Consider the following 18,247-nt stretch of genomic DNA (forward strand, 5'->3'; position numbering starts at 1 on the left):
GAAGACTGGAGAGCCTGTACTCATGGAACGCCTTTATTCCACAGACTAATGATAAGCAATAGCTTAGCTTAATGGTAACTTAGAGTGCTATGATCGATCAGATTGGCACTGCTGGATATTCACTCTAAATACTATATGAGATTGGGGAATTGCCTGTCAGTGATGGGCCCACTCTGATAGTCCAATAAGAATAATTAGGATATAGAATATACAATAGGAGCACTTTGTATCACCTGTTAGCCACTAAGCAGAGTAATGCCTTTCATCTACTAGTGAAACTTCAAGTTCACAACTGAGCAGTGTCACATATCACTTCAGAGCAAACATTTAGTCACTTTTTTCTTTTATAACAGACAAAAAACAGACAAACAAAAAAAATCTGTAATACTGAATATTAAAACAAAAACTTATTGTATTGTATTATTATACAATATTGGATTTTTGAACCAATTTCCAAAAAAAACAAAAGTGATTTCTAGTTCTGAGTCATGTAACATTAGTGACAGCAAGGAGGCTTTGAATACATTTCCGTGGCGAGAGCCTGCAACTGCTCTGACACTGACCACAGGTCTGCTGAGCTGACGGCCTCTGACTGATGACAAAGGCGATGTGTTTTCATTTTTATGGTTCAAAGGAATGTGTCAGAGACTGTTACAGGAAAGGTCTTGCATCGACACACCGGAAACACTTTTTCTTGAGAAGAGCTAGTGCTGTGCGTACGCTACACTGGGGCCTCTCAGAGCTGAGCCTCTGATTACAGTAAAAGGTAAAAGGAAGCACATTACCTTAACAGTAAAATACTTTTCCACCAGTACCTCATGCAAAGTCACTTACAGTTTTACAGGGTGTCTAATCGTTAAAGTCACTTCCTTGCCCCTAAGAATCATTTCTGTAAAATAATGGGCAGTTTCAAAGTCATTTTTTTGACTTGGGTTTAATTGTGTTTCCTGGCATATTAATCTGCATCTCTCCATTCTGGCAAGCTTTAGTGATGAGAAATTTTGGCTATCTCAGTGGCCCAAGTACATATGACTCCAGCTACGGCCTGTCTGATCAAATCAGCTCCTCTGCACTGAGATGCATTTGGCTGCAGATCCACATCAAAAGAGTTAATGTTCCCCAGAAGCTATGTTGCAGACAAGCGTCTACACATCTTAAAGGAAGTGGGCTAATATAGCCTCTTTCAGAAATATATCTCACATCCAGAACCGTACAGCTCACGAACGGCGAAGTTCCATTCAGCTCAAAGAGGCATGCACTCTTATTTCTGAAAAGACCAAGGCATGCACGTATACATTGTATAAATATGTGCAACAAGAATGCTGTTGCTTTGTTGAAAATGGCAGATCGGTCCTGAAAGGGAAGGATGTCTTTGTTCATGTGACAGTCTGCATTAGTTTAAAACCTAAACACCCTGCGCTTCAGGGCTGTCTCAAAAAGAAACAAGAGGCGGAGCAGAAAATCTCATTTGGCTTCTGAGTAATGTACTTACTATACATGAGGATGCAGACATTTCACATGTTGGTGACAAGCTGCTCTCATATTTTTCTACCAACAATTAAGGAAAGGGGAAAACCCGAAAATCATGAACTGTGAGTAAAACCTTAAAGCGGCAAAGAAGATGTTCTATAATGCAGATGTAAGTTGCCAAAACAGATCATAGCCAGCAACACAGTATACTGGTGCACACAGAGAGACAATGCTAAGTGGAACAAAAGACGGACACTCTAACCTCCACTCACAGTTTCCCATCCACGACGCATTTTTAGATCGCCACTGAACCAAATCTGAACATCTATTTTGTATTTTTATCATCCACTAAAAGGTATTAGCCATATCCACTTTAAAATATTTGTCCATCTTCAGTGTCGGAGGCAGAGTGGTTAGAATGAATAACTTTACTGTACTGCTAACAGGCAAAAAGACAAAGCATAGCATCAGTAGCTAGTTGATCGTTCACTCTATGTGATACTATGAAACATGCTTGATCTTTTTTAAATAATACATAAAACATGCCTGTAGACCTAGATCTACCATAATAAACAAAAACTGTTAATGGCAGTAAAATGGTAGTAAAACCCTCAGTAATGTCCAGGCAGCTGGTATATTTTGCACAGGATATACATGAGCCTATGCCCTGATATTTTACTGTAATTAAGACATCCAAAACATTTTTAAAAAATGGCTCATTTCCGGCAACAAAAACATGACCTCTTAAAGGCTGAACCCGTTAGATAACTGTTCTCCAACGCTGAAATCCGCAAATTTACCAGCTTTCTATTACACTGTCCCAGAGGCTCTCCTACTATCACATCCACAGCAGGTGTCCCATGTCAAATGTCACTGCAAATCCAATGAGCTTCGCAACGCACCTGGCACGCAGCTGACTAACAAAGAGCGCAGCACGATGACTCAATCAGCCGAGGAAGTGACTGATGAGAATCACTCAGCAGGAATGGATGGAGGGTCACTGGAAAGTATTATCAGGCTTTTTGAAGCTTGACTCACTGAGGCAAAATAAGAGGCCCCCATCAAATATGTGTGTCTGATTCATATCATCTCCAGAACGCAACACAGGCTGGTGGCAAACGTTCATCGTGAGTGGAAAAAAGTTATGCACACACACACACACACACACACACACACACACACACACAGTGGGTTGTAGAGAGTGTATTGTGGTATACCTGAGGTACTCACTGCCGTAGAGTAAGGGTTCATATTACAGGCATTTTCAGCCCAGCAGCCACATCCATAATGAGCAGCCTGGGAATAGAGAGAAGAGACTGAATATTTCAATTCAGCGAGCACATCGAGGCTCAGTCATGAATGATAGAAGTTGTAATTTGGACACAGACATAAACAATAAAGTTGCAGAAGAGAGAGGAAAGGGCGTGACTAACCTGGCCAACCCTGCCTGGGTGTTTCATGGCCAGGCCACCGCTGGACACCGCCGCAGCCACGTTCCCCTCCTGGTCCACCACGATGGCCCCCACTGTGTCCAGGCACGCCGAGCCATTTTCCTGCATCACAATGAAGACAGACAGGAGTCACATGAAGAGGAAAAACAAACACCAAACAGTCATGGACTATTGCAGGTTTTTGAGGTAGGTTTAAAACACGCCTGGTTTCAGTGAAAATTACATACAAAGTGAGTGAACAAAGCTGGAGAGATGAGGAGAAGAAGAAGAGAAGAAACAGCTGAGCCAACGTTCACATCCTGAAGCAGAGCATTTCTTTGACATGGGGCATTTCCAAAATGAACAAGCACACTGTATGAGAAATTGATAAATAATTCTTTCATCCCCTCCATATTTCATCAAAAATGTGTTGTGATTTCAAACGTTTGCTTTCCTTCCCTGATTGCAGTTTGCTTTGGAAGCGACTTGTTTGTGAACCATCATGAGTCAGACTGCATGATAAATCGAGTTCTACAGGGGAAATGTGCAAAATGGCATTATGATACATGATCGGAGCGCCGCTCTTTCCAGGAACCGAACATCTCCACTGAACCTGGAGTGAAAAGCCAAAGTAAAAAAAAAGCAGCAGCCTTTCTCATCTGTCTCCCGCTCTCCTAAATCAGTCCCGTCTCCAGACTCACTTGAGGCCAGAAGGAACCAGGGCCAGTCATTTCAAAATGCTACATGGAGCATCCTGTCATTCCTTATCAGCGTCCTTACATGGGAAAAAATCCACAGTGAATAATGGCCATGAGTAAAAACGGCATTTTTTGGCTGATACTGATATGCTTTAGATTTTTTCTCTGAACAACTGCCACTAAACACCATCTCCAATCGGCTTTCAAACAGGTGCCTGAATCTCTGTAAAAAAAAACAAAAGAGAAATGAATGGGAACATTTTATGGCTTGGCAAACAGAGAGGTATAAAAAGTACATTGTGTATGAAAATTAAAACCAGACCAGCTGCAATAAACATTTTTCATAGAACCCACACAAGTCTCTGAAACAGTCATCACTCGTAACACAAAAATAGAGGTTATTTCAGATTAATTTATTTATATGAAAATTTATGTTAATCCTTAATTCAAGTAAAATAACACTTTGCATGTTGACATGACTTGACGTGTTCATTTTTTGTAATAACAGACCATTAGAGAGTAATATATGAAAGTCTGAGTCTGTATAAAGTCTAGGTCTGTAGTAAGCTGAGCTACACAAATGGTCACATATTAATCATCAATAGGTCAAGTGGGTTTATGTAAACATGCAAAAGACAAATGGGAGAAGGAAGGGCAACTCAAATGTTTTTAATTTTCATTAGGCTAACAAGCCGCTTGATGCATATATCAATCATATTGCACATTAACATGCCTAAGAAAACAAACAATGTGAGTTGTTAGTCTTCTTTCTTTTTAATGAATATCTACTTACATCTTGAGGATTAAAGTAATTGAACTGGATAAACAATAACACTGTTCAAAAACAAAACCGGTGCAATACATCAAGCCATGACCATTTGCACATTTTAGTCCATTTACCACAATTCACATCCCAACCAAGCTAAACTCTCCCACCCTCTGCTGTGCTGCTGCTGGTGGCGAGTTGAGTAGAAAGCAGCACCAGTCCAGCTGCTTTCTACTCAGCTCACCGTCAAGCCACTCTCCAACTGTAATGCTCAGTGCATTGAAACTTTGCACAGACACTTGCCTTGGTCATGGCATACCAAGTGTTTGGAAAGTCCACAAAGTAATTGTGCATTTTTATATAATGTATGTATACATGGTGTATCTTCTCATTGCCATTAAGAGCTGTGCCAGGCAGTGAGGCACAGTGGCCAGAGATATTCCCACAACATACCGCAACAGCCTGCCTGGCTCATGCAGCACCTGTCACCGGGACGGAGAGAGCGCATATTGGTACCACAGGAGAGATGTCGGTTTTGCAATCTGGCTCCGCAAATCATCCTTGAAAAGACGGCACAGCTCTATGATCAAAGTGTTATTGATGCAGAAACGCTGGATGCACAGGGCGTATGTTCAACTCAACACACTTAAACGATTTCACCCTCCGTGCATCCTGGTAATGCTATCTCCTTTGATAATCCCATAAGAACATGAGATCATGAACGGCAGGATGAATCTCGACGGCTTTTAGTTGTGGAGAGTCGTCACATTGCTTCCTCCTACACTATACCATATCCTACTTGATGTATTTTCCCTTTTTTGGTTTGCAGACTTCTTGATTTGCGTCAGGAAACTAACAGGAGCGCTAAACATATTGCAAGGTTTCAGGCGGTGTGACGGTGGACATTTTGTTCTTTGATGGTGTATTTTTCTAATTTCCGCAGATAACTGGCCAAACATAGACGACATGTTGAGATATTTGCAGTGCAGCTACAATGGAGTTTAGTAGCAGAAAAATGTTCAGCTATCTAAAACATCAACGGTAAATGTCCGGTTTAGGCGTCAGTCCCTCAGAATCAAAGACCAAAGCCTTCTTTCTAGACTCACCATTTTACACCAATGTTCAACAATCATACAGGGACAAATCCACTGTAACAGAGAAAGAGATAGCCATTTCTCCACAGACAGAAGCCTCAATAGACCATAAAGCAATGCAGCCACAACACATATTGCGTTTTCGGCAAAGGGTGCGACTCTCGCCTTTTCTCAACTGGAAAAACTCACTCTTGCTCTTACTATTGCTATTGCTCTCTCCACCTACACGTACTTCATGCCTGTTCTCAGGGGGTTGCCGAAAGGCATTCTGGGAAATGTAGGAACTCACAAATTGAAGTAGAAGTAGACAAGACAGGTTGAGGGAAAGTGGGTACACCAAAAAAGTAAATCTCAACACTTCATCACAAAATAACCTCTGGAATGCATTGAACACCACAGATTGGTAATACATAACAGTGTAAGAGAGTAAGAGGGTGGAATTTTCCTTACTTTCCTTTAAGCAAAATCTGAATTGGGCTCAGAAAGAACAAATTCCTCTTCCCAATATGGTAACAGCTAGCATATATGTGTGAAGGATGCCACTATGGTCTGGTAACCATTTCTAACATAACTCTTCCACATAATGGGCCATATTCATAAAACTCAATGGTAAGAGCAATGCGGGACGCAAAATCTGCAGCTCAGTTATTTGAACTTATTCATAAATGTAGCGGGGCTGCGACTGCCTTGATGAAGCCACATTACCGCTGCCTTATTCTTAGCCACAGTCCAGATGACAACCAGTGAAATTCAACATGTTAATTAAGCATTACATATCCAATAGCCACCCTGATTATCCACATCTGTGTGAGCTGCATCAGGCCAGCTAGACCAACCTGAAACAAGACATAAAATAATAAAGAATAAAAGCACTCTTCATGTTTATGAATTAAGAAAAACACTCCACCCATAACGTCACGTGATCCCTGCTGGTGAGTTTTATGAATAAGCCCTGATGTAGGTTGCCAATTTAGCCTGAAGCAATTTAAAAAGTTAATGCGGTACTGAGCAAGTCTGTGAATGATACAAAAAGATTACACACACAGCATGAATCCGAAAGCAACGGAACGAACATGCACGGTTTCACTCTGTCTGCCTGTGTGGATGGTGAGTGTGTTTGTGTGTGTGCAATAGAGAGATCTCCACACCCCTGGTAGCTCCAGGTCATGATTATCCCATGGTTTCCTCCCATGGGATTAGAGGACTATGCACATGTTGGGCCTTTTATCACCACTGACAATGTCAAGACAAATGCCTCTACTATACTATACTGTATTTAGAGCTAATTAAACGTGTGGAGTGAACAAGGTGGTGGCAGCCAGACCACAGCAGACAAGGAGGGGAAAGATGCCAATACTGTGCCTTCACTCCACTGAAAACCTCATCAAATACTTCATTTCCTTTGGTTTCTTCCAACCATACACACACCCTTTGTATTTGCTGCGTTGTTGTCATTACATTCTATTTGTTCTGTTCTTATCTACTGTATATCCTATTCTTTGCTGCTACAATGACCCAATTTCCCTATAGGGATCATTAAATTTCATCTTATCTTTCTTACACCGATTACCCTCTATTGGGATGAGAAATTAGGCAGCATCAAATTATCACAGATTATGCCTACATTTTATAATAGTAGGGCAAAGATAATTGATTTATCTCATTTAACTGATAACACATAACTCACATTTTCACTTGATTGTCGTCTTTTCTTTGTCTGGTTATGTCCTGTGTCCATTTTTTCTGCCAGCTCCATCTTGCGCTTGTTCCTCTTGTACGCCGATAAACTGAACTCTGCGCATGACAAAATATTCACATTGAAAAGGCATTAAAATGCATCCACACAAGTGAGGCGTAATGGTAATTATCTGCATTTGAAATCACATCCAGGCCCTGCTATTTCATCTCAGCTTGAGGGTCAAAAGCTCTTCACAGCACTTCATGGCAGTATGCATTTACAGATGAAGAGATAACTGATGATGTCTACAGAGGACTGAGCAGGCTCAGTTATTTGTCAGTGCTCATTAGACCCAAACACTGACGTGTCAATCTGACGATGAGAATGAGCAGCAGGCTAAGAACATGACTAGCCTCCAAATTAGGGTTCAATATCTGTCAGCAAATGAACTGCTGCTGACGGCTAGCTATTAATTGCACTGTTTAGAGCACTTTTTCGTTCTGCTCTTGTCAAATCGTTTAATCAGAAAAGCTAGCAAATACAATTACTGCAATTAAGAAAAATGTAGAAATTGACTGGAACGCAATCAATTGATTGGGATGCAATCAGCATCAGTAAAAAAATAACACTTCTTAGGTGGGAGGCAGATTGCCAGATGAGTAAATCTTAAAAGGATAGAAATCACTAGACAAAACCTTTCACATCACTGGTTTCAGCTGTTTTCAAGCCCCCAGTTTCATCTTGTTTACCTCTAGCACAGAAATGTTTAATATTCAGAAAGGAGTGCTGTTTGATGTCTGCACAGTGTCTATTATAACAGTCTAATGAAGAAAGCAGTGATAGTTAAACAAAGGTGGTGTATTGCATGAATCTGCACCGTTAACAAAAATGAACAGCTGCTTGTGTGAGTGGGATTCCACTAGCAAGTTAATTGTTCTTATCTTCTCCAAAATACTAAGTGCATCATGATGCTGTTTGCAGAAAAAGAAAATCATTTTCTTAGGCGAAGAAGACCATTGAATCAGTACAACAATACTCACTGGTGGCCATCTTCTCTGAGGGGCATGGTGGTATTCCATGGGTCACGGCCCAATCATGTGCTCCTCGCCCCACTAAAAAGCTGAGAATAGAAAGACAAAAATACTAACACAATGGAAATGGAATCATATTAACACAGCATTAATTAATGACCAGGATAATCACCAGGGGGGTATTCTGCCAGCTGACAGTTTCCCTTTCTGTGCTTCGCTCAGTAGACGGTTTGCAACCAAGACCGGGTTCTTTATACCTGAAGGAAAAGACAACAATTCATTCCATATGGTTACATTACAGTATAATAAGTGAAACAAGATGATCAATTATTAATTTTGATTTTGAAAACATGTAATCCTTTTGTCCAATCAATAACAGCCAAAAAGATACTGCGGCTCGTCTAGGAAACACAACCTGAAGAATCCAAAGCAGGTATGAGTTAGCGCTGCGTCAGGCAGAATGAATTCATATAAATACATAGAAACATCACGACTTAGATTGCAAGTGGACTGTATAAATATTTATAACAATAAAGACTTTTTCTATTAATCACTGAAACCATGGATGTCTTAATGTAGGCTGCATAGTTCAATATAGCCTAATCTATTTCAGGTTGTAAAGACACAGGAAACGTGCTGGAGCGCTCTAATCAGGTTATCTGTTTGCCACCACCTTAGTTCCAAAATCATTTTAATGCTTAGCCCTAAAGTAAATGTAGAAAATATCCTAGTAGTAGGGTTTTATCAAACTCACTGCTGTTCTTTGTACATTGTCAGAAGTTACTGGAGATATTAATTCTAACCATTCCCAATTTCTGGAAACCTAGAAGTAATTTGCAATCCATTAAATAAGGGAAATAGAACCGTCTTCAAAAGAACTAAATGAGAATCTCATTCCACGCTAAGGTTCCAAGTTCAGACAAATATGGTTTTGATTTCTGTAATGTCTCTGTTGGTCTTCTGTGTATTATCAGTAATATCTTTGCTTGTTTTCATAAGTAATGTATTCATTCATTTCACTGTGTAGTACTGCATGTTTTCTTTTTTAACTTTGTTACAAGAGCACACCTATGAAAGATAGCTTGCTCTCAAAGCTTTCACCCTATTTCAACATAGCTTACTAAATTGAGCAAAAAAAAAAAAAACGTATGAGAAACATGGGCTGGCAAGAATGCATTTCAGATCTATGCCAAGAAACGTTCATTCATCATGTACAAATTATATGGCTAAATGTTACATCATGCAGACATGGTAATACAAACAATCTGTTGTCTTTTGGGCTAAATGTCAAGTGCCCGTTTTCACCCCTGGGCTGTTTGGACTAAATTATGAGGTTTTACAAAAAATGCCTTTGTTGGAGGCCTTACAAGCAAGACTCTTTGCAAGTATGCTGATGTGAGCACATTAATAGTATGTGCTGGTTATCTTCCTGGCAAGGATTGGGTGGTCCCTCTATGTTAATAGGAATTCCTGATGCCAATGCTCTCCTACAAAATCCAAGAGGGTAAATCTTTGAAAACATACAGCAGATACAGGCTTGACTCATTTCCATTTCTTTCAGGTGACTGCACTTCTGTGCCACAACAATACAGCAGTATTACATAAATATCAACACATCTGCAGTAACTCACCACTAATGGCGCCTACGGCTCCATAATGCAGCGACTTCCCATCCATGATGCTCGCGTCACACTCAATCTCCCCTGACAAATTCAAGTTGGAGCCCATCCCCGCATTTGTAAAAGGAGAGTCCTGAGAAAAAATTAAAAACATGAAGAGTCATGAATGAAATTACGTTTGCTACCAACCATATTGTCAATGTTCATACGCTGAGGAAAAATCATGCTGTTGTACATAGTTTAATCAGGACACAATGGGCCCCTCTTTCCTGCTGCAACGGCAACATTTCCAAACAGTACTACGTTCTACCTGACCTAAAACCACTGCTTTAGTGCCAGAAAAGCACAATTACTATACTCACCAATCTTAATTAACACACTGATCAATTTACAGGATGAGGATCAAAACATTAGGATCAAAAATATATTAGAACATTAAGAAAGAAACTGCTGGTGGTTAAATTCTCTATACATGCAACAGAGTTGAGAGAAGAGCGGTCAAACATCTGTCTGTCCAGCACACTGATGCCACTCGTCCGTATTCCAGGCTGCACACAGCCTGCAGTCTGTTTGGGATAATGATCTTGACACAGTTTTCAGGACAATATTGGCTAGCTAGCCAACTGCCCCTCTGTTCTTTTTCCTTCCAATTAGATTCAGATTAGATTCATATTCTTTTCGACTCTGTTTTTGTGGCTGCTTGCCTCTACCTCTCAGGAATTTCGCTGGTTTAGTTGTGGGCTGTGGGCAGATCTACATGAATATTCCAAATATTTTTGCTTGATTCACACTTCCACTTCCGACCACAGCAAGTGCTGTGCATGTCTCTACAGAGTTGTCACAGCCAATATGAACTAAATTCAACAAGTACAGAATTTTCCACTTTCAAGTATTAAATTCTCTTGCTTTTGTATGCATTTAAAGAGAGACGCAGTATTTGATTGTTGTCTTTTTTTAATTTATTTCATTTTGGTAGCTTCCCCACTGCTTTGCCTTCACTGCACAGTTTAAACCTCTGTCATGGTTACAAGAATGCATATTGCACCCCATACTGGGTTTGTGGTATCGAAAAAAAATAAATATATATATACAGTATATACATATCTGGTTATTCTACAAGCAAAGTTTACATAAACTTGAGGGCTTGCTGCACTGCACATGTCTCCGCACATTTTTGCAGAGCAGCTGCAGAGCTAGAGAGTTCATCAGTGTCATTATTATTTTCTTCCCCAACCCCGAGGAAAATCACCCGTTACATCATCCAACAGGATGTACATACATCAGAGACTGGAGTAGCATAAAGCTATTTTGGATAAACACATACATATGTCAAATTATTGAAAGTTTTTTGGTCAAATGTGGGGTTAAATTAATTAACAAACCAACCTCAAGCTCAACCAGAGCTGCAGCCACTGCTTCCACTGCAAGGGCACCAGCCTTGAGTCTGTCCACAGCCTGGGAAACACAGACATGGACAGCTTGGTGAGAACTGGTCAGCATTTAGGTAGGATAAACACAACAAATAAGCCCATTGCCGATTTCACCATCCACACAGTACTTCATTGAACTCAATGACACAAGACATGGAGAAGATATGAGAAGATATGAGAAGATATGGACAGAAAAATAAAACGTTCTACCTCTCTCCTTAGTTCTTATTTTGTTTCTTAGCACATGATCATTCTACTGTAGGCACTCCTTACTGTTGGTTGCTTGTAATGTTGGTGATCAAGGAATTGAAGCTTCTTCTACTGTTACACTCATTGTAATTCGCTCTGGTCAGCTAAGTGCCTAAAATGTACATGTAAATGTAAACACGGACAGGTGATCAAGTTTCTCATCAACCAAAGGTGAAGCATACGCATAAAGGGGTTATCTGCTCTGCAAGCTTATAAAAGTTAGCGTGGCATGTTACATTATAGTAGCTCTGAGATCCATCTGGCCAGCTGAGGCTGGCAGTAGTGTGTTATCAACACATAACTCACATTCTCTGGCACATAGTGCCTCCTCTCGAAAGATTTATCCCTCCCTTTTATCTCTTGCACTTTACCATAGCTCTGCGGTCTTTATAACGCTTAAATTCTCTCTATTAAATCAACATTTGATCAGAACAATAAATCATATAAATCAGTTTTTTTCCACTTAGCTTACAGTGTCTATTGTTTTTGGGTAGATGTTATCAATAAATGACACATTATGACAAATTATGGATGTAAATAATACATATGGCTTTCCAAACAAGAGAGAATTGGCTAATCGGCTTTGGCACAGGACAGTTTTTTTCCTTTCCAGAAAATATCCCTTTGGGATAGTTACTTTAGTTCCTAACATACACATGAGGATCAAAACCATATTTCATGACAAAACTATTAAATTATAGATGATCATATAATCTATACTTGACCACTGGGCATCAGATTTTTACTGCTGAAAATATGACAATGTCAGTATTAACAAGACTAAGAGTCTAACAGGCCCGCAACGTTGAATTTTGTGGAAGCGTCTCTGCCGGGAATCAAACTCTGGTCTCCCGCTTGAGAGTCTGCAGTTTAACTCCCTGGGGACCGCGTGACCATACAGTGGTGAACAGAGCGAGCGAGCGACAATACCATCCACAGAGCCCCTGCTGTCGTGGGGCTAAAAACTGCGAATAATTGTGGGCTACAATTGCTACATTAATTCTGCGGTAACATTCCTCAAATTTCTTTCAAAACGGATCACCAAGATAATTCCAATTCTTTTCATATTTTCAATTACCCATAAGGGGAGAGAACTTGCAAAATCTCATTCAAAATTATGCATACTAGCAAAACTGTGTCTCTTTAAAAATGATCATGAGTCCAGCAGGTAGGTGTGTTACAGTATGGTCATATCTGTTCTGTTCGGTCATATCTGTTCTTGCTAAGTGAACAAATAGTATTATTTATCGGACCCTAAATATGGGAATGACGCAATAAAACACTGTATGAGATTCATTTACAATTTCATTGTATTTATTTAGGTATGACAATTAAAATCAGTGGTTAAAATCAGGAATCATGTCAGAGTAGAAACTGAGTCAAAGGAAGTGGCTGTAGAATTAAGAGAATGAAGTGTTGGGAGTTCACAGGAGCACAATAGCCTCCATCATTAGATAATGGAAAAAATATTGAACTACTCAGACTCCTCCTCGAGCTGGAACTGAGTAACTGGGAAAGAAGGACCTTGGTCAGGAAGGTGACCAAGAAACCAAGGATCACTCTGACAGAACTACAGAGCTCCTTGGCTGTGATGAGAGATCTTGCCAGAAGGACAAGAGTCAGTGCAGCGCTTCATAACTCTGGACTGTTATGGTAAGTGGCCACAGGGAAAAAACTCCTGGGGGGGGGAGCACATGGCAGCAGCCTGGAGTAAAAAGACACCTGAAAGAACATGAGAATACGAGGCAAAAGACTCTGTCTGAAACTGGACTCTGCAAAGTGCTATGTCTGGCAGAAAGCAGGCACAGCTCATCACCCATCTGACACCGTCCCTGCTGTGAAGCATGGTGGTGGCAGCATCATGCTGTGGGGGCTTTTCAGCAGCAGGGACTGGGAGACTTGTAAAGATAGAGGGAACAATGAATGGAGCCAAATACAAACACATTCTTGAGGAGAACCTGCTTCAGAGCGCCAAAGAGCGTAGATTAGGCCAACTACAGTATTTCTGTTCCAACAGGACAGCGATCCTAAGAATACAGCCAAATGGACACTGGAATGGCTTCAGAACAAAAGTGTTAAAATGCTTGAGTGGCCCAGCTGAAGCCCAGACTTGAATCCCACTGAAAATTTGTGGAATAACTTGAAGATAGCTGTTCACAGATGCCTCCCATCCAACTTGACCAAGATTGAGCAAATTTTCAAGAAAGAATGGAATAAAATCTCAAAATCCAGATACTTCAAGCTGACACACAAGTATCCAAGATGGTTGGAAGCTGTAATCGTTGCAAAGGGTGCTTCTACAAAGTACTGATTAAGGGGGTTGAATATTCAAACATAAATTTGCAAACATTTCTGGTTGGTAATGACTTTGTCATTATGGGGTATTTTGTGTAGATTGTGGACAAAAAATCTCATTTTTTAATTCAGGCATAAGGGGGTTGAACGCTTTCTGAAGGCACTGTGTGTATACATATAAATATATAATAAGGTTTGAAATGTTGACGCCTGTGTGAAATGCTGAGGCCTGTGTGCGCATGCATGTGCACATATATTATGGAAATACCCATAAGTAGACTTACTCGCTGGCAAGCTCTTTTGCACACGTGCTTGTACTCCTTGGCCTTAGATTCAGAATGGTATCCTGCTCCTGAAAGTAAATAAAGAAAAGAGTTTAACCATTTGTAAAGCTCTTCAAAGCAGGCAACTATTTTGCTAGACCTATTGTTGTCTCCTTTTCAATTCACCATAGTTGGCCCAGTCCACACAAGTACTATAGTAGAACTAAAAACATAATGATGCATCAAACAACAACAAAATGGTGCAATGAATGACAAAACTAGGCTAACACTTTGCACCCATTAGAATTTCATGCTGTGTTATCTAGAAATGACACTAATAACTTTTCTTCTCCAGTTATGTTTAAAAAGTACACATCTTATCAATTTTCTCTAGGCTTTACACTTCATGCTTCCATGCTGAGGAGTAGCTACATTCTCATAGTACTGGAGTACAGACGCTGAGAAACACATTAAGTTGATTTGTCTGTTAGTAACAAAGGAAACATATTGTAAGAATATCATTTAGTTATTAGACTATCAGGCTGCGTGCCGGGAACATTTAATCACCCAACTGTATGCTTCAATTACAGTGGTAAAACCATTGAGCTGTAGTACTATAAACAATACTGAAAAGTGGTACTGTAGAAAATGCAAAATAATCACAGCAGAAAAGTGTCATAGCTTATTCCACTCAATTTCCCTTCAACAAACCACCACTAAATGATCACATCTATGAAGCTGTTAAGCTGTGTTGGTCTAAACTAAATGTATTTTTAAGGCTATGCAGTAAAACTCATCTGCCTAAACCAGCACTGGGCAAGCAACTTGCAGATGCAGTTACTTTTTACTTTTCACTTCTACTAAGCCTTGTATCAGTGGGCAGTGCTGTAGACCAGATCCCCATCTTGTCCACAAATAGTTGTGGAAGAAAGAGGCAGTGATGCCATTGGTGTTTGAGTTGGGACAAGTCCAAAACAATAAGCAGTGGCTGTGCCCGGGATTGGCTGCGTGTCTGATAATGGAACTAGGGGTTCGACACGGAGGATTTATGCACTGCATCTGTTGATCACACATCTAGTGCTGAAACGATAAGTGTTCAACAGAAAATTCATCATTTATTATTTTGATAAATGATTAATAGTTTTAGTCATTTATCAAGTAAAAATATCACACATTTGCTGGTTACAGCTTTACAAATTCTAAGATTTTCCTGCTTATCTCCATTTCATATCATTATAAAATTAATACTTTGGGGTTTTTCTGGCTGCTGGTCAGACTAAGTAAGCAATTTTAAGACATCACTTTGGGCTCTGGTCACTTGTGATAGGCATTTGTCATTATTTCTGACACTTTATAGACTAAATGATTAGCCTAATCGAAAAAAATAATTGATAGATTAATCGATAATGACAAAAATCCATTGTTGCAGCCCTGCATACAACCCACGAGAAATAGATGTAGGTTACGTAAAGAATACATGTTTTTCAAGCTACTTTACACTGTTAATCATTGGTTTGTTTGTTTGTTAAACTAACAAAATTGATGGGCCTTTTGGAAAGGCTGAACCCTCATCAGAGCAAGCAACACTGTGTCTGATAATGGATCAAGTGACATTGACTCTATTGATAAATGAAACTTTTTGTGTGTGCACTTACCTGCATGTACTAACACAAACCCGCCAACACCTTTTGGCTTTTGATTCTTGCTTGATACCGAGTCTTGTTGATTAGACCATGAATTGGCCAGGGGAGAAGAGGGCTGCTGCTCTTCAGCAGAATTCATTAGATTTTCCATAACCCCTGCATAACTTGACAAGCCTATCATGGCCTATCAGACCCTGGTAAGAAAGTCATTTGACAGCACACCTGTTACAGAAATGAGAATGCAAACATTAGGCTTTATATAAGGCATAATACAAGACAAGGTGTCCATTAAATGTTTTTGATGGACACTGCAGAGGCAAAAAACCTCTGTCTCAGTCTATTAAGATCATTTAACACAGTGGTTTTCATTCCAATCAAAGGCTACAGCAGCTGATTTCTGAGTAGAGATTGGGAAACTACATCTGTGAATTCAAAGGACAATCAATCAATCTTTTCCTCTTTCAAGTAAAGTGTTATTTGGGCTTGTACTGACTTTTACAACATTAGACTCTTTGCAACTATTGTATCAACTTATTTCAGTTTATTTTATCGTTAGCAACTTCTCTTCTTCCTCTTCCTCTCATGCAACCTGCGCTTGGCAATTATCTAAAAGACTTCATGAGAATTTCCAAAGTGAATGGAAGAGGTGCACCTACTGGATACACACAAAACTGAAACTACAAATAGCAATGTTACATCTGAAAACTAACAGCACTTGAGATTTCAGCCACTTTTTACATTGTGTATTGTTGTAGTGAGGTGAGTGATGTCTCTAATGTTACTAAAGCTTCCCATTTGAAGTCTTATGATCTATTAACACCTGGATATTTTCTCTGTACAGTTCTTTGCTTGGAAACATTGTGCTGAAGTGCCTTCAGCTGGTAAGATGGCTAACATATTAAGCCGAGGATAGAATTGTGGATTTTGGACGATATGCTATGCATAATAAATCTTCTATGACATTTGTATATTTGTTTCATTATAAAATTAAAGAAAAATGTCAGTAAAATCGCTTATATTGGAAATGGCATCACCACTCATCTCAGGTACCATTCAGCCAAGGCTCGAAGTTGGCTCAGCAGTTTGTGGACACAAACTACAGTAACGTTACAACCTCAAAACTCCGAAACAGAGCTACATGCTGCACATAACACTAAGACGTATTTATATCACCCATAACACAAGTGTTAGTTAACGTTTACAATAACCAACTTTCCAAAGAACGGCTGTTCTAATGTGAAGATAACAGTTTAAAGTTTGCGTTTGCAAACAAACGTTACTTAGCTCATATTAAAAGTCTCATTAACGGCAATAAAGAAGGATAACGGCAACGCCCACAGCACTCCTCTACAGCAACCACACATTACGGACAAATAAGTAAGTTATTGCAAAGCAGGCTACAAGACTCACTTGTTTTCGTTAGCTTGTTAGCTAGCTGGCTAACACACCTGCCAGAACAAACTCAACTTACGATTTTTTTCTGCTCCTCTTCCAGCGACAGAATTAGCTGGTAACTACGATATTACCTGACATGTTTTTGATCTACATGAGCGATAGTTAGGTGAAGGAATCCAACTAAGACAAACTTTGCAATCGCACACTTTCTCACCTCATTTGTGCTATCCATAGCTAGTTAGCTAGAACATCCAAAAGTACTTCCTGGTTCAGATACACGTTGCTAAGGAAGTGCGTTCAGCCAAAACATTGGCCCACGTGTTAAACACCGCAGCTGAGCACGGAGTTGCTCAGTTTATTCCTGCGAGGCTATAGCTGGGTAAAAGCTTTCACCTAAACAGTAACAGTTTATATTTGGCTTGTAAACAGCGCTACATGTGCTATATAAATACATTGAACTTGAACTTTGTGTACTACAGTTGTGTTTGGCATTGCTGAGAAGGGTATGGGCTTTATTTGGACTTTGTTGGGCAGTCTTGTAAACAGAAGCCTCACTTTGGATGTTTGAGTTCAAGGGGAATGCCACTAAATTTAACTCTGTTCATATGTCCATTGAACGTGTAGTGTGCATTGCAACTATCTCCCATAGGCAGAAACAAGAAGAGCATTTGTTCTGCACTCCAGTTGGTCATGTCATGTCCTCAGACCTCAGATAAGATGGAAAATAGTTTAATTCAAAGTTGAACAAAAAAAAACCCCCAAAAAACAAGCTGTCTACACTATGAACCGAACCTACAGAGTTGTGTTGCTATGAGAAAACACGGCAAAAAAAACCCCAAACATTATACTAATTGTCACATGGCAGTTTAATTCCCTTGCCTTGATGTGGAGAAGGAAAGCTGTGAGTTTTCTCATTGCTTCCCTCTACATCTACAACCACCTGCAAAGTGTTGCAAAGTTCTCAGTGAAAGCTAGATAAGAGTGGGCCAACCAGGTGTATTTGCATAGCCTTTATCAGGCTATTCTGTATTTGAGTTGTTCAAGTTTCAAAGCTGTGTGTTTTTCTGTTGTTCTTTTTGCTTTTAAGAGCCCATTGGCTTAATTTTAAGAGGAATAGCTTTTCTTGTGTGTTGAAGTTGTACTCTAAATATTTTCAAAATTTACCAGCAGTGGTAGAGTTAATCAT

At 39.8% G+C, this 18,247-nt stretch overlaps 1 protein-coding gene across 3 annotated transcripts in view; it reads right to left on the reverse strand.

Moving 5' to 3' along the window:
- Window positions 1–17,310, reverse strand: part of tasp1 (taspase, threonine aspartase, 1) — a 31,813-nt gene extending 14,503 nt beyond the window's left edge. The window contains exons 1-10 of one of the 3 annotated variants that reach the window (XM_078288665.1): window positions 17,276–17,310; window positions 15,679–15,888; window positions 14,045–14,112; window positions 11,173–11,241; window positions 9,799–9,919; window positions 8,340–8,424; window positions 8,177–8,256; window positions 7,146–7,252; window positions 2,904–3,023; window positions 2,688–2,766 (exon numbers count right to left, since the gene is read on the reverse strand). In XM_078288665.1, coding sequence (XP_078144791.1) covers window positions 2,688–2,766; window positions 2,904–3,023; window positions 7,146–7,252; window positions 8,177–8,256; window positions 8,340–8,424; window positions 9,799–9,919; window positions 11,173–11,241; window positions 14,045–14,112; window positions 15,679–15,847 — 898 coding nt within the window. In that variant the 5' untranslated portion in view covers window positions 15,848–15,888; window positions 17,276–17,310. Of the gene's footprint in view, window positions 1–2,687; window positions 2,767–2,903; window positions 3,024–7,145; window positions 7,253–8,176; window positions 8,257–8,339; window positions 8,425–9,798; window positions 9,920–11,172; window positions 11,242–14,044; window positions 14,113–15,678; window positions 15,889–17,076 lie in introns of all 3 variants that reach the window. The other 2 variants (XM_078288666.1, XM_071898015.2) reach the window with 2 other exon arrangements.
- Between the last annotated feature and the right edge of the window lie 937 nt (window positions 17,311–18,247).

Source organism: Centroberyx gerrardi, chromosome 15 (assembly GCF_048128805.1).
Source record: "Centroberyx gerrardi isolate f3 chromosome 15, fCenGer3.hap1.cur.20231027, whole genome shotgun sequence".
Classification (NCBI taxonomy): Eukaryota; Metazoa; Chordata; class Actinopteri; order Beryciformes; family Berycidae; genus Centroberyx; species Centroberyx gerrardi.